The sequence below is a fragment of the Pezoporus flaviventris genome, unplaced genomic scaffold (genome assembly GCF_033815535.1).
Source record: "Pezoporus flaviventris isolate CSIRO_AGI_PZ_B2104156 unplaced genomic scaffold, CSIRO_AGI_Pfla_v1 ptg000007l, whole genome shotgun sequence".
Taxonomy (NCBI): domain Eukaryota; kingdom Metazoa; phylum Chordata; class Aves; order Psittaciformes; family Psittacidae; genus Pezoporus; species Pezoporus flaviventris.
The window spans coordinates 20,542,628-20,559,100 of NW_026892555.1; the positions used below are offsets into that span (position 1 = coordinate 20,542,628).

Consider the following 16,473-nt stretch of genomic DNA (forward strand, 5'->3'; position numbering starts at 1 on the left):
GGCGCTCTGAGAGTTGCTGTGCCGCCCGGTCCGGCTTCGCTTTCCGGAGGGAGAAGCGCAGTCCCGGCAGGTCCGCGTCCGCCACCGGCAAGAGGGAAACCCGACCAGCCCGACGGGCCGGCCAGCCCCGCGCAGCGGGAGCAGCGGCGTGCCTGCGATCACTTACTTGTCCGTCTCTTGTGACATGTTTGATCCAATGAACTCTCTCCCCTTTTCCCGGTGCCTCCGTCTCCCTGGCGGAACTGGACTTTCAGGTCTGTGCAGGTGAAGGTGTGTGTGTGAACGCCCGGGACGGCAGAACCAGAGCTACTGGTAATTCTGCTTTCCTTCCCCCCCTTCTCCCGGCTCCGCAGCCAGCCGCCGAGGTAGGACAGGTAGAGCCCCAGCCCCCTCCCCCTCGCATGTGGGGCTCGCCGGGCAGAGAGCGGCCGGGCCGGGCGCGCACAGGTAACTTTCCGAGCGGCGCTGGATTCTTTCACTAAAGGCGCGGGGCAGAGGGACGAGCCGCCAGCTGATTGGGCGGCGCGGGCCGGCAGGTGCGCTGCCATTGGAAGAGGCGCGCACAGGTAAGACTGCCACCGAGCTCCAGGTAACGCACCTCGCTCCCGCGCCGCTCCGCGCCGGGAGGCAGCCGCGGGGCCCGGCGCCGCCGAGGGGAAGGAAGGAAGGAAGGAAGGAAGGGAGGGAGGGAGGGCAGGCAGGCAGGCAGGCAGGCAGGCAGGCAGGCAGGCAGGCAGGCAGGCAGGCAGGCAGGCAGGCAGGCAGGCAGGCGGGCGGGCGGGTGAAAGGGGGAGCTGCGGCGGCGGGCAGTTCCACCGTCACAGAAATTCTTTCTCCTTTCCTCCCCGCTTTCCCCCGCCGCGAACGGAGCGGGCTGAGGCAGCGCAGCGCTGTGAGGCGCAGGGCCGTTGACGCCTCGCCCGGCGGCCGTTACCGCTGAGTCGAGGTTCCTGGAGCGTGGGGCAGGAAACGTGCCCTTCGGAACGCAGTAGCCGTGCCCGGAACCCACCGGCCGCCGCGGCTGGCCCTTGCCTGCCGTTGGGTGGTGCCCCGGGAGACATCGGCCTTTGAAGACAATTTCATAGGAGATTTTTTTATGGATTTCTGGCATTTTTTTTTTCCTCTTTTACCACGGTTGGGACCTGCCAGGCTTGAAGTTGGTGAATGCCTCGGTGCCGAAGGCATCTCACGGCAGAAGGATGTAGTGGTGCCAGGAGCTGACACCCATTGCTTGATCTGAGAGCTAACAGTCGATCTGGGCAGGCTGAAGGGTCTATTATGTCAGCAGGGGAAATCTGCAGATAAAATCGGGAAGTGGGAGCAGGGTGTTTATTGAGTGGATAAGGATGTCTGCACCATCAGCCTGCCAGTCACCATCAGCTTTACTGGTACTTTGCTTGAAGACCCGAGTGTGGTTACACGGGACGGGATCGGGCTGTGTGGGCAGCAGCTTTGTCCGTGGTGGGGAAGGTGGGGGAGAGGACCTCTCCCCCGCTGAGTCAGTTTGTGAAGAGGGAGTGGAAGGGTAGCAGAGAGACTTCCATCTGGTCTCACCCATTCTCAGTCTCCGTTCCTCTACCTGAGACAGATCAGAACCCCACTAATTATTCCTGCTATGACCTGTCCTCTTGGAGACATCTCTCTTTATAGGCATCCAGCTTGACTGCTGATAACCTCTGCTGTACAGATAGAGTTGTATGTGCAAAGAACGTAGCATTATGTGGGGTAGACCATTATATAGCTTAGTGATCTTTGCAAGAAAACTAGTTGAATCATGTCCAAGCCATCAAATTTGTACTGTCTTAGGTGAAGGCATTTTCCATTTTCTATCTTTGATTTTACCTGTCAGGAGAATGTAGGGATATTCACAGAAGTATATATGTTTGTATAACCAAATATATAAGTATGCATACATATATATATAAAACATGAGGTATTGTGATCTGGGGCCTGATCTTTTTTTCACCTACTCTTGCAGTCAAAATCAAATTTGACTGTGTAAAGTCTTTGGTATTACGTGATTGCAGTCATGCACAAATATCTATTACTGAGTCTCAGGCCTTATCCATATTTACAGTAACTAACCAAATTAAGCCAGTTCAGTATAAATCAGATATAAGTCGGCTAAAACATAGCCCCATGAAGATTCCTGTCACTTTAACTAAACAGAATTAGGAAAATACCTTAGTGGGATCAATGACACTTTGATTGAGCAGCAGGTATTAGCTAGCTGTCCTCCTCTTCCATTTACCAGTCACAGGAAAGAAACATTATTATATAATCTGTAAATCCAATCAGAAGTTGCTAATGTGGCCTGGATTTTGAATAAAAAATACTGTTATTGAACTTGGAGACCATTATTCACAACAATGTTTCTAGGAATTATTTTGTATAATACATTTTGAGGAAGCCATAAGGCTACATAAAAAAAAAACCAGGAGAGAAACAGAGTAATTTATCCATTGCAAATAATGCAGTTGTTTCAAACACAGGATTACAATGTAATCTTAAAACGAGTTGAGTCTTTCAGGCACATTGTTGTGAGTTGGTACACATTTGTAGAATGCTGTAACAGTTAAAAGCCCCCCTATTAACTTCAGAAATTATAAAGTTTCCCAAATATTTGTTATGCTGAAAGAAACTTTGAGACCTGAAAAGGTTACCTGTTTGAGCACCACCAATAGGATTAACGCCAATTCAGGTATCCTCTTTCTCTTTTTAAATTTTTCAATTATGAGAAACATTTGGATGTTATTGTTTCTTCCCTCCTCTCCCCCGTTTTTTCCTGTATGAAATATAAAAGAAGAAGGAGAGGAAGATCAGTGATAAGCACTTTTGAAAATGCCATCTTCCCCAAGGTAGAAATGCTGCTGATGTGTGATTTTACAAGAAGGAAGCTGCATTTGATGCCATCTGCAGTTCTGGACCAAACCCAAACTGTAACTCAAACTGAAATGGAGCTTGTTGTTCTAGTACTGGGTCAAATACAAAACTGCCTTTAGCAGCCTGCTCTCAGGAGAGATTCTCTTAGAATGAGGTAGTTGGGAGACTGAATTACTACTGCTCACCATCTTAGACAGTGTTCCAAGGTCAAAGTTAGGAATGCAAGTGGAATATGCAGTAATGAACTCTTGATTTGAGGTTGTTAACTGTTATTCAGTTGGAACTTGCTTAGTTGGAAAAATATATCCTGAAACTTAATTTAACTGGGTAGGCAGACATAGGGCTTATCGTTTTCTGGATGAGCCTTTTGCTTCAGACTGCAGACTGGAATCAAATTGAAAGTGTCAGAGTCCACCTTTAACTGAGCAGGTCGAACAAGTCCTACCTAATCCAGCCTGATGCTCATTCTTCATGATCTACAAGATTATTATAAACTAATCTGTTAGTCGTTGAAAACTCAGCTAATGTTATTTCTGGCCAGACCAGTCTTGCTTCCTGTAGAGCAAAAAGTGAAACAGTCATGTCATACGTTATTGAAAATCTAGGACTTGTCTTTAGGGTGTAATGGAGAAATTTAAAACAGTAAACTACTATTTTTTTATACTGTGCTTGCTTCTTTGTTTGCAACTGATCATTTTTTTTTGTGGTGGTGTTGTAAGGTGTTGTAAGGATTCAGTGTAGAATTCAACTGTCTAATGCTTCACCTTATGTTTACACTATTTACTTCATAGCAGCTACCATCAATGTTGTTTGGACTTGCCACGGCTGGCTAAAGGAAATAGAATGTACAAATAAGGCTCAAGTAGGCTTACTAATTGCACTAAGTACCTAAAATATCTTTCAGAATACTATTAAAAGAAGCCTATGTGATAAAAGATGTTACAGAGATATTTATGTCAAAACAGTGTTGTAAAGTAGTTCAGTGAGAGAGCAGATGTTTGAAAACAACTGTTTTCAGTAGGCAATGATTACTGGGTATTTTTATTTGTGTCTTTCTATGTCATTGATGGCTGTTGATATAAAATGTATTCTCTCACAATAAGTTCAAAGAGAACCACCCACCTACTAATCCTGTGATATGCAACATTTACTGTTAATCCTCCCCTTGGTCTTTCCTTTGTAGTTGCCTTCTGCATGAAAAAATATATTTATTGGAATTTGCAGACCTTGATCCTCAACTGACTTCAATGAACCCATCATGTACATCAAAATAAGCTAAAAATTTTTCAGTGCAACCCTCATATACCCCAAATAGATCTTTCAGATGCTGTAAGAATTAATCACTGCACTGTTAACTTTAAGGAAGTAATTCTAGTTAACCAAGATCCTGATAAGAGTTTACTCCTAATGCTTCACAATGAAACTGCAGTTTGTGCTCCCCAAAGAGGTCTGCTGGGATCCCTTTAGCAGCCTCAAGCTCTCAGGTGCATCCACATCTTGTACAACAGCAGCAGTTCAGCTGTGTGGAGGACCATAAGTATTTCCTGGCCACAGGGTAAGGTGTAGAGCCAAGCGTGGCACTTTCTATTTGAAATACGGATTTGCATTGGAAATGTATAAGAAAAAGAGGGAGGGGCTTTATTTTTGTTTTGCTCATTGTGAGTGTAGAATTCATGGTCTGAAATTTATGACTATCCTGTGTATCTGCAACACTGAATCTAGGCACTGGGGCACACACAATATTATTTCAGTTTAGAACAGGAGAAATAATTTTTAGCAACGAAAACAGCTCACAGCATGGAAATCCTTTCAGGATTGAGACACCATCACAGCCAAGAAGCCAGCAAAGTCTGACAACAGATGGGAATATTAGGTTCATACTTGATTAGCAGACATTAAAGTACCAATCCATTTCATAAAGATTACTCAACAGTTTTGGAACCAATCCAACATAATTTAATGTAGAATGATAGCTTTTCTGCAGATGCTTTGATCTACCTGATAGTGTTTTTTAGTGATTCACACAAGCATTTTGAAACATTTGGAAAATACACTTAGGTCACCTAATGACGGTAGTTTTCCTTTTAGTGTAAAACCATAGTATGAAAGAGAGTAAGAAGGCATCTCTGAAAGACAGTATAATGTGATGTGGGATCTGGGATTTTGCAAATATAATTAAGTTGACATTAAAATCGTGTGATGCCATTATGGGGCAGAGTTAGAGATCCTAAATAACCTGGCCTGTGAGAAAAATGTTGAGTATGTCTTCCTGAAGCTGTGTCCAGCTTCCTGGATTAATCAACAGGATATTTGCAACATCGTAGAACAAAACTGCAAACAAAAATGTGTTCATAGACACATTTTGAGTAATCTTAATTTAAACTATTTGGGGATGAAGGTGAAATGCTGTTAGTTTGTTCAGGCTGTGAACAGTTCCTGGGGAATGGAAGAAAAAATTGTTCTAATAGCTATAGATTTTTTTTTTATCTTTAATTACTAGAACATTTTTAATTGACAGTAGTAGTTTAAAACCAACTTTTTCTCTAAATTCCAGTTTTTCTGTTTATTTAATTTCCTCCCTTCCACCCCTTCTTTTCCAACACAAATTCCCTCAGTTGTACAAATGAGCCCACAATTCTTGGTACTGCAGTGGGTGCCTGGTGGAGGTGGGCTGGCCTTCTAGGTTCCATGGAGGCTGGGACTGAAGGGCTCTCACTGGAGAGTGGGAATGGCCAAGTCTGTTTGCCACTGAGGCTGCTGTTCCTAGCTCTTACCAGTAAGTTCTTGAGCCATTATGACATCCAGAACATCATTTTAAAGGAATCTGTAACAGGGATATGATCAACATGTGGAAAACCCAAGAGCTTTAACCACCTTTGCATTGGTTATAAGCACGTTGAGGGTTTCAAAACAATAGAGAAGCTCTACAGGTCTAAAATACTGCACTGCAATGATAAGCATTCTAAAAACAATGACAAATGTGTCTCTTTTTGCTCTAACAGTCTATCCTGAAATAGGTGTAAGTGTTCCAGCATGCAGAAGGTGAAGGATGGCATATAAACAATTGCTTGTTTACTTTTCCCACACTGAGGAACTAGAGTAAATGCAGCCCAAAGAATCCACAGAAATACTTTCCAGCAGCAGGAGTTGGGAAACAAAGCTGTGGATGTATTATCCTGTTCACTTAAAATAAATGCAGTTTTCCCTCAAAATAGGTCACTAATCAAATAGCAAGGTACTTAAGAAATCACAGGAAATGCAAAAAGTTGCTTTCAGGATCTGCTGAATAAGAGGTGGGGTTGATAGCCCCTGTGCAGTTGCTCATTTATCCTTGTGTCTGCCTTCAGCAGCAGGCAAATGTTATTTCATTTGAAGGGGTAAAGGATAAAGAGGACTGTCTGGTGGCACAAAAGGAACCAGTGTAGGAGCCAGGAGATCTCTGCAGTGCCTTGTTCTATGTAAAGGTCACTAGACCCTGTGTCTCTGTATTTCTGTTTAAGCTTTGTCAACTCTGCTTTTAGTAACTTTACAGACAGGTGTAGCGGTGTCACTCTCTTACTATTTGTTGCTATTCTCTTTTAAACAGAGGAGTATTTCAGAAGAAAGCCTCCAACTGGTTTAGTTCATATACATAAAGGCAGTATATAATATTACTCCATCAAGCTTTTGGGGCAGTGTAGAAGAGCTTGTTGACATAATCTTTAACCTTTCTTACTGCCTGGGTTTGGTTCTTCAATGCTCAGAACCTTCAAGATCATTTAGTCCGTGTTTTGGGGAAGACCCCAGTTCTAGATCCCCTGCAGCTGCTTCGTCATCCTGTCCTATCAGGTTCACCATCTCAGTGATACCGTGTTTATACAGTGCACATGCCCTGCATGCACCTACAAGCCTGCTTTATCTCAGAGTGCTGTGAAAGTAGATTCTGCTATGCCTCTGCTGCTGGAAGGACTTCCCTGACACCCAGGGAGATGTGATAGCTACTCTGTCTTGTTCCACCTCTGTGTTGTGGGATAGCCAGACCCAGAAATCAGGCTTTCATCGCCTCACTTTGACATGTTGCTTCCAATTCCTTTACATCTCATTTTTCTTCTGTAGTATCTCTTATTACCTGTGTGCATTATTACACTGCCTAATGCAGTATTGGGTTTTTTTCATTGTTTTTTAGTGCAGATTGGAGTAACTATGTAATTCCGAGGCCTTTAACAGTGTTCCATGACTGTAGCATATGCTGCTTTTAACCCTGCCTTTGTTTCTCTGAGTTATTTAAGAGAAGGTACAGATAAAACATTAATGTTTTCTCAATTTTCAGGATGCAGAAACTTCTTACTGTGTCATCCCCTAGACACTGTGTGTAAATAGGAGTTGCACTGTAGATTTTGCTTCCTCCATTTCAGTACAGAAACCAAATCTCTTGGAATAAACAGATTTAGAACATCTGTGCTTTTCCCTTACACTTTTGTTTCTTTTCCTTTTTTCCCCAACTAAGTGGAAATTTTAGCTTCAGGAAGAAACAAGGTGAAAGTATTCTGCAGTGAAGAAGTTTTATGTGGCTCCAGGAAAGAGATGCTGAGTATTTGCTTGTCTCTGACTGAAAACAGTACCTGGAGATGGCTGTTTGTTTATATGCAGTGTTTGGGTGTGAGGGGCAAAGCAGGCTCCATTTCTTTACTGCTTTTTTCTCTAGCTCCCACACATGAGCAATAGCCCTGCGGGGAAGGGTGGGGGCGAGATGTGTATGTTGCTCCTTATTTCACCATAAACTTTGCTCTAAGTACTAGCACTTCTCAGGGGAAAGCAAATCCTGCATTACCATCATTGGGGGTATAAATCACTTCTCTGAATAATAGATACTGTGGTTAAGGTGCTTGAGGGAGAGAGGCAAAATCATGTACTTAGGCTGTGTCATTCCAGAGTGAACTAGGTGCAGGAAGACACATTCAAAGGTTCAGGATGCCTGTGTGAGAGGGAGGCCAAACTGACACCCTGCATTCTCCTAGCCCCAAGGCAAAGACATCTGGTATCACAGAGAAGTTGCTCAAGCTCCCACAGTCCAGGCACAAACTGCCAGAGACAAGTTCCTGACCTCTGAAGGTTTCAAAGGAGGTGTGTAAGGCAGACGTGGGGAGGTAGGTGTAGCACCTCTCCATTTTATACATGAGGTTTTTGAGCAACAGATTTGCCAAAGATTATGTGGGGAATTTGTGCAGAGCCAGGAATTTAGTACCCCTTGCCCAAATCTCAGGCTGGTGGCAGATGCAGGCAGGTAGGCTGCAGAATGCTCCAACCTGACTCCTGGAAAGTACTCTTGCATTTCCAGTAAAACCAGTGAGTTTCCCAGTTTAGAATACATTTATTTTTAAACTGCACAGGCAGGGATTATATGTTTTGACAAACTTGTGTTGATTGCAGATTCTTAGGCCCTGAAACATCATCATGCCTAACTGCTTGTTAAACTTTCTGCCTATCAGAATCCCTTAGCCCTCCCGTGGTCTCCCAGACAGTGCCTGAGAGAGTGCAAAACACCTTTCTCAGGTCAGCCTTGCCCTTTTTTTGTTTAAATCACTAGCAAATGTGAAGGTAGAGTTTACAGGGAGAGGAGAGGGAAATTCAGGGTGAATTGCACTCACGAAGTAGACAAACAGCATTTGAAATGTGGGATATTTAACCCAAATGTCTTTATCTCATATCAGAGCTAATTGGTTCAGCCTATGAGCAGCATAGGTTGAATTTTAAATGTTGCACTGGTAACTCTAAGCTGAAATCAGTATCTAGACAGGACAACTGATGATGCAGTATCATAGCTGGCTTCAAGGACAGGTTTTACCTTGGGCATAGTGGAGTCCATTCTCACCAGAGTTTTATAACTCTTGATGAAATTTTTTCTCAGACTTATGTCTGTATGAAGTGCAGGCGGCTGACACTGAGCTTGGTACCACAACGCAGTGAAGGTGGAGGGAGCAGGAAGTAATCCTGTATCAGGGATTCCCATGGCATCCCCAAGGTCACACCGAGGAGCAGGCAGCAACTTGAGCAGGATACGAGAATGTCAGAAAGTCCTGTCACCCAGGCTTTCCTGGGATCTTTTTTGTAAGGTGAGAGGTGTGTGCTTCAACCCTCCCTACAGTGAAGTTGAATAAAGCATATTTTGTTGAGATTCCTAACAGATAAACACATTAGAGTCATCAGTGGTTGGCTTAGCCAGGTAGAAGAGCATGTGCCTAGCATGTGCCTACCCAAAGGGGCTTTTTCTTTCTTACCTTAGGTCATACATTTCTGCCCTCTTGTGTCACAGCAGCAGCCTTGCTTTTTCATCTTCCTGAAAACTGGTTTAGTTTGTTTTTCGTAGTACGGTTAGTTTTCAAGCAGGTAAGTAGGCTGGCTTGACCCCCTAAAACTCCATTCCTAAGTTGTGGGAGTGCTGGAGCCAATAGAAGGAAAGGGATAGCAGTTGTAGGACAGGTCCACCTCTTTTGGCAGCAGCCTGGTTTTAGCTTGGAGTTAAAGTGATTGTGAAAGTGCATGCAAAACAGTCTTTTCTGTTGGAGTGAATGAAAGCCTTCCAGGTGTAAGCAGCGGAATTAATTACAGTATTTGCACAGCCCAGTTCTGGAGTCTCACACAATGTAAGAGAGGCTCAGCATTAGAGACACGTGGCATCACCAGGAGCTCTGGCAACATCTGTTTCTTTCAGCCTTGTCCAGTGGCTGGAGTGGTGGTGAATTTCTGCAACTGCAAGACAATCCATAGCATCAGCACCACTGTAGACCCAGGGAAGCTGAATTCATACAAGTGCATGCATGAGTGCAGCAATCTGATCAGGAAGGTATTTTATAAGCCACAAGTGAAATGACCATCTTTTCTTCAGAAGATAGACATGTAGAAGGTGTTGTGCCTGTTCTTTATAGACACTGTTATGCAGAATGTTAATCACTCAAGTTGTCCTTTGCACTACATCTCCATTTTTTGCTTTGGAAGTGACTTCACAGCTGGGTAGGTCTCAAATTCTGTTAGCTTCAGACAGTGAGATGCCTGGGGTTAAATTTGATGGTTTTGCCCTCCAAACCCAGCCTTGGAAGATGGGGGCAGGGAAGGGTGGATTTCTCCTTCATCTGTGGTGTTCCCTTTAGGTTTTGGAATTTCCATAAGGGAAGGGAGGGGGAAGGGAGACCTAGGATATCTGAGAATCTTCAGTGTAAACAAGGCCAATTATACACACACCAATTACCTCAGTGTAAACAACCAATAGCACTATAATGGGGAGAACCTTTTGAGTCTGAGGAGGGTGCTTTGAAGTGCCTCCCCTTAGTGACTGCCTATTTATGCAGAGAATTGCACCAACAGCTGGTGTTGGCTCCAGTGAGTAGAGCTTGGTGGCAGTGACAATGGGGCTGGGTGGACTGAGAGTTGGATGCTCTGATATGACAATACAGTAGTTAGAATTCCAACAGGAATGAGGCAGTAGCTAGTGGCAGCCTGGCTTGAGGTTTGCCTGTGTCACTGATGGCAGTGTGAAGGAATTGGAATTTTTTGTTATACATACATGTGTAGTCATTGCCTTTGTGCCCAGGAAACTGCTTGACTTGCACTTTACTGACAGATTACTTTCCCAGAAAGTCTGCAGCCTCCTCTGGCTTTAGGTCTCTCTAAGATCCAAGTGTCATTTTCTCCTTTGAAGCACTTCTTCAGAAGGCCTGATCCTGTGGTGGATGGGGTCAACTGAGAACCTTTCTAATTCTGTAAGCTGATGATCAGGCCCAAAAGGGTTGAGTTCAGTGTTTGCAGGTGCGTGCTGCTACCTGTGTAGTACCAAAGGCTGCAGCATGTTTGTCAGCCCTGGGCTCTGGTTCTAGAAGAGGAATCAAACACAATGACTTCTTTGCAGGCTCTTCTTTCCATGCCTGCTCCCCAACTAATGTTCCCTTAACATGTGCTGCATACAGCCCCTGTTCAGTCTGGGACCCGTGTGTGGGTTTTGCCCTCCTTCATTCAGCAGACCCGTGTCACCTACCTCTAGAAATGACAAATCAATGCAGTAAGGGCAGACATTTCTCCTGTACATGCTGCAGTGAATTCCACTTCTGTAGCAGCACCTACATGATTTCTCACATTTTCTGTGAAAGAATTCAAGTCAGTCATACCCAGGTTAACACAAATGTGTTAGTTCTGAGCTGGCAGATTATGTCAGTTTAGGCTAATAGCTGTCAAATAACAGACACAGATAGTCTTAAATTGGTTTAATTTACTCTGTCTGCTGGCCCTGACAATTGAAGGAGAAGATAAATATACACAAAGCATTCAAAGCTTGGAGTGTTATAATGCTAATTGAAAATTCACCAAAGGCAGCCTGCACAGTGCGTGGGAATCTCAGTGCATGAGATTAGTGGCTAATGAGTGCTGGGAGCTGCAGTGCACTCCTCTCAGCTATCTCACACCAAAAACAGGCAGCCTGGCCTATGCAAACAATTCTTGCCCCTGATACCGGCAGTGAAACACCTATTGTGAACAACAGACAGCTTGATGATGGGAAGATACAAGTAGTGTTGGTGCTGTAGCAGCCTTCCCTAAGGTGCACAGGAGCAGTGGCAGAGATACTGCTGTCTAGGTGACATGCTGTGTCCTGAGCCATAGCAAAGATACAGGCATTTGAGAACTGAGCTCTTTTCTTTCTAGCAAACACAAGAATCTTGTTATCTTACTTCCTGCCTCTTTCATGCCATGTTTGCAGCAGATGACAGAACACACTCTGGAGGCCCTGAGCTTCAAACTCCGCTTTAGACTCTGAAGTGAACGCTTACAGGTGGTGGTACCCCCTTCCTTGCATCGTGTTTTAGAATCGTGACATTTGAAAAATAGAGGTTTCATCCATCTGTCAGTGTCTCAGTATTTCCCTCTCAAGCTTTTCCCTGGTGTAAAAATGAAGTGTAAGAATCAGTTAAATAATACACTTTTGTCATATAAATTTAAGAGGTTGGTCTTTAGAAAAAGATAAACAAAACTGTAAGGGTTGGTGTCACTGGTGCACCCCTGCCACCACTGAACTAATCAGGGCTTTGTTTGATTAGGCACAGATCTATTTTTCTCGGTTGTTTTGCATTCATTTGTGAGAATCCCTTATTTATTTCTTCATTTAAGAAGGTGGTTTTGTAGCTCTGAAGAGTTGTATGTTTTCTTCTTTTCTCTAATTTTGCTTTTCCGAATCTCAAACAAATGTAAACACAGCTTTACTGCACACCCTCTCAATTACACTAACAGGTATTAAACCCCACACAGGCATAGAGTAGCAATGCCAGGATGGTTCACTTCTGAACATTACAGGAGTTGGAAAACTTTCTCTCTGTGTCACCAGCTCTCTGAGTAACACAGTTTTGCTCAAGATGGAGTCGGGAGTGGAATAATGTAAGTGGCCCATGGTCACAGGCAGCGGCCTGAGACTGTGTGAACTGGTGGTTATAGTCAGCTTTTCCGGTGATCAGTGCATGGGCACTCATAGTCCAGTTTCCTTAATCTTCCAGTCAACCAACCCTCTTCTTCAGCTGTTGAGAAAAAGCTAAATCATCCATGGTCTCCCCAGTAAGAGCTAATTACAAAGAGGACATCCTTCATATGTTAAACATGTTGTAAAAGTGATGCTGGGGGGAGAGGTCAGGTTTGCTAGCAGAGCTAATATCTTGTTTGTTCACATATGTAGTTGGGAAAAATTAAGACACAGAAGTTCTACAGGTCTGAAAGAGAAAACTCAAACTTTGAGCTATTCTGGCCCTTTCTCAAAACTCCTGTAGGGAGAACAGACAATCAGCTCCACCATGGATAAAGCCAGCTTGCAGGGACCCCCAAGAGCCCAGGTGCTCCAGGGATCTTAATAGCCTATGTGGAGCAACAAAATCCTGAAACCTTGCTCTTTGTTCAGTAAATGGTTGTCAAAACTGGAATGAGAGATACAGAAAAAGTCAGCATTTTCTGGCCAAATTATTTCCACCTGGTTCTAGATGGGTATCAGTAATGCAGCTGTCCATTTTCATGTGATGGTTTTCAAACAGACACATTTTATTAGTCATATTTTAAGATATCTTCCCTTTTATCTTAAGCAAAATACCTGTGGGTACCATTACTGGTGGTTTCAGATACTACTGGACAGGAACATTAAGGTGATACCCAGTGAAAGCTGGTCAGTGCAATGCCTGTGACAGTGCTAGAAGCTGAAAGACGTTCCATGCTGGAGCCTGGCAAGGAGCTAGGAGCAGACAGGACATCTGTTTAATCTCACTGTGAGGTGAAAAGGGGGAAGAATCCCAAATCAAGTAAATTCAGCTGAATGGAGCTTGTGAAGAGACCACTGTTGGGTTGAACAGCTTTTGAGAGGACTCTTGAGAGGACTCTGGCCTGGTGCTCAGGTTGCCTCTGTCAAGATGCTGCCTCCTCTTGGAAGCCACAAGAGAAAACATTTGCCTTTCTTCCTGGCCAAACCAAAACAGCCCCTTCTCCTCCCGTCCCACTCCCTGCCAAGCTTGGGCTATCTCCTGTTGCCAGGCAGGGAGCAGTGGGGCCAACACTAACTGCTTCTTCACAGTATCCATTTAAAGTCAAGGCTTGATAATGTTTGTTGGTACCTCGGCTCCTCTTCACTTAGGGGAACAGCTTTGTCACAAAGGAGCCACAGACAATGTAGGTGGGTGTCAGCTGACAGCAAACAGTCCAGCCATGTCCTCAGGGTGCAGAGGAGGCTCTGGAGAGGAAGTCATCCTCGTACTGATCTTTGGATTCTGTGTTTGATCATTTCCTGAATTGCTGTGGAGTTTTGTGGGGTTCTGGTAGGCTATGTGTGAGAGAAGAAGACAGGAGAACTCCTCTGTACTTGGCACATTGGGTCTGTGAGAGCCCAAAACTGTGCTCAGCTCCATGAAACCTGGTAGCTCAGCTGTAAATCCCAGGATTTCTCTGGTTTCTGAGCCAATCCCTCAGCAGTTAGAGAAGGCATGGGACTGAGCTGGAGTTCTGCTAGCATATCTGATCTCATAAAACCCCCTAAAAATCATCTTAAAGCACTAGCCTCTTCCAAAGAAATGTGCCAGCCTCAGTCTGGAGGTTCTGTTAAGTTAAAGCCAGAAATGCGTCTTCAAATGGAGCATCAAAAGCCAGTTTGTTTTGCAAATGGTCTCTCTAACAACTGCTTGCTTCAGGTAACTTCCAAAAACTATAATTAATATTAAAAAATATAATGATAATCTATTCCAAGATAAAATTCAATGTCTAAGATGGCATCTGGGACATCTACAGGATTGTGGTTTAACTGGGGTAAAGCTAAGGTAAGGGGTCAAAATCAGTGGAGGCTGTCTGCAACCTTTGTGGAGAAAGATTACTGTCTTGGTGGGGAGAGAGATCGTGGTGCTATTATTATCAATAACAGTCTGGTTTATACGCTTTATCTTCTCTTTCATAGGCCATCACCTCTGACAGCTGGGAGACTCAACACAACACCTAGGGTGAAGCTATGGTGAGACTGAATCATGTTATGGAGGCAGAAGCGTCGTCAGATCGTGTCATTTGCTGTGAGAACGTGTAGGTACTGTGGCCTTCACCCCAAAGCACTTATAGTCCAAGCCAGATTGCTTGTAAAGAGGAGGGTCACAGTAAAGCAGGGACATCTGTGCTGTTTGGAATGTTGTGATTTATAGCTGTATTTTTTCAATAAAGCCCATTTTTTTCTTTTATCACATTTGGATGTAGAAACATACGAAAACTCACGGTAAGAGCAAGCTGCCCTTCCATGGATGCTTCTGCATGGGAATGTGTTTTTTGTGCAATTAGCCAGGAGGATCAAGCCTTATGATGGGGAAGTTTGATCTGAACTGCTTTCTGTAGCTGGCCTATTTAGAAAGCACAAAGTTTTGCCCAAGTCTTTACAGCCTCACTGGGCAACAGTAACAGGCTTCTGCCTATGGCTGTGTGCAGAGACCCTCCTGCTCCACAGGAGCTGATCCTGTTAACACTTTGCAGAGCAAGTCTGAGCAGGGTGAATTGAAGAGGAAATGCCAGTTCCAGCCCTCCCAGATAGCTCTGGGCTATTTTGTACACCAACTTTTTCAGCCTCGGGAGGTTTTGCATATTAATTCCTACCATTCACCTTCTGGATCAGCACTGTGCTGCCAAGATCTTGGAAAGCCACCCGACTTGTGTGATTTGGGAGATGTGAGCTATGCCGTGTGTATTGGGCTGCCTGCTCTGCTCTCCTGTTCTGATAATCCTCTGGTCTCCTGCAGGTATTAACACGTACAAGAAAGCTTTGTCAAAATAAACAATAGCCAACATGCCACTTTTTTTATGTCCATCAAAGATACCATCATACTTTTAAATCAGTCCCAGCAAAAATCAATAGTGGGGCTGCAGAAAGGTCAAAGGTTTGCTGGTTTAGGATTTCGTGGGAATATACACTTGTTTGGACTTGGCCCAAGAGCTTCATTTACCTGTTTGACAGGTAACAATTAGTGAGTAATAGCTCTGCCGGCTGGAATGTGGCTGCGAGGGCCAGCGGGCACTGGGTTACCTGGTGGGCAGGTGTGGGTGCAGAGCCCAGATAGGTATGTGCATGCACAGCATTCCTGGGAATCAGTTTTCCCTTAAAAGATGCAGCGATGACTGCAGGGCACAAAAGGGCTGGGCTTAGCCCAGGCTCCAAGACGTTGAGCTGTTTGCAAGGTAAAGAAGTAAGGTAAACAGTGGGAGAGGAGCTGAAAAAGGGTTGTAAGAAGCAGCTGCCTCCTTTTTTTCCTTGCTCGGAGAGAGGAAAGTTTTGATTCTTCCCTGAGAATCTCAATAACGGAGAATTCAGTGTGATTACAATGTCTTGGGAGATAAAAAAGAAGGGAAAAGGTGAGCTATGGTAGAGCTGATTTGAGGAGATCTGCACGTCTCTGGAAAAGTTCTGCAGGCGGGTGGCCAGCACGTTCAGGAGCGGTCTGTCTTTTGTGTGCATTGCTCCCCAGTGGCAGCCCAGCACAGGTACAGCAGCATAGAGCAGAGCCCAGCAGCACACTTGGCATGGTATAAATGTGAAGTGGGGAAATCCTGTACCAATTGATTTAGAAACAGTTAAACAGCTCATGACTGCAGTTGACTGATCCCCTCAACTCTACCACTAGCAAGAATCCAAGCCTCCTGAATTTATCGAATAAAACCACTTTATCTGTGGCAAATGGCCCCGTTTCCAGCTCCTGCAGCAGTCGGGGAAGATTCCTGCATCAGCCCCTCCCAACCTCGAGTCCCTAGAGGGAATCTGGTGTAAATTATGTGGATAGCCAAGGACTTTGCAGGTGTTTTTTAGATGTTTGGTTTTGTTTTACCACAGCAGATGACCCTTCTCTTTCGGGAACAGAAAGGTTTGCTCATTCTTGTCATATTTTATTCCCATTTGTGAACAGGCTTCTGTGTTTGTCTATTTCCACTTACGTGTTTCATACTTGACAATTGAGCTATTGTGTGACTTTGGAGAAGCCACATCCTCTTTCCTGGTCTCTGTGTTTTCACCTGCAGAGTTGAAGTAGTGAGTCCCATGATATTAACCATGAGAGACACGGATGGGAATTACAAACATGT

The 16,473-nt window shown here is 44.4% G+C and overlaps 1 protein-coding gene and 2 long non-coding RNA genes across 11 annotated transcripts in view; 1 reads left to right on the top strand and 2 right to left on the bottom strand.

Moving 5' to 3' along the window:
* The window catches only part of GRHL2 (grainyhead like transcription factor 2), a 70,587-nt gene extending 70,121 nt beyond the window's left edge, over positions 1-466 (bottom strand). For 4 of the 5 annotated variants that reach the window (XM_061447992.1, XM_061447989.1, XM_061447991.1 and 1 more), the window contains exon 1: positions 167-465. In XM_061447992.1, coding sequence (XP_061303976.1) covers positions 167-186 — 20 coding nt within the window. In that variant the 5' untranslated portion in view covers positions 187-465. Of the gene's footprint in view, positions 1-166 lie in introns of all 5 variants that reach the window. The other variant, XM_061447990.1, reaches the window with a different exon arrangement.
* Positions 1-16,473, bottom strand: part of LOC133266610 (uncharacterized) — a 371,798-nt gene that overhangs the window by 196,892 nt on the left and 158,433 nt on the right. The window lies entirely within an intron of this gene.
* LOC133266612 (uncharacterized) lies at positions 429-14,589 on the top strand. 2 transcript variants are annotated; one of them, XR_009742459.1, is made up of 2 exons: positions 429-566; positions 14,321-14,589. It is a non-coding gene; the product is annotated as an uncharacterized LOC133266612 (long non-coding RNA). The 2 variants fall into 2 exon arrangements; XR_009742460.1 differs by lacking the exon at positions 429-566 and adding an exon at positions 4,089-4,438.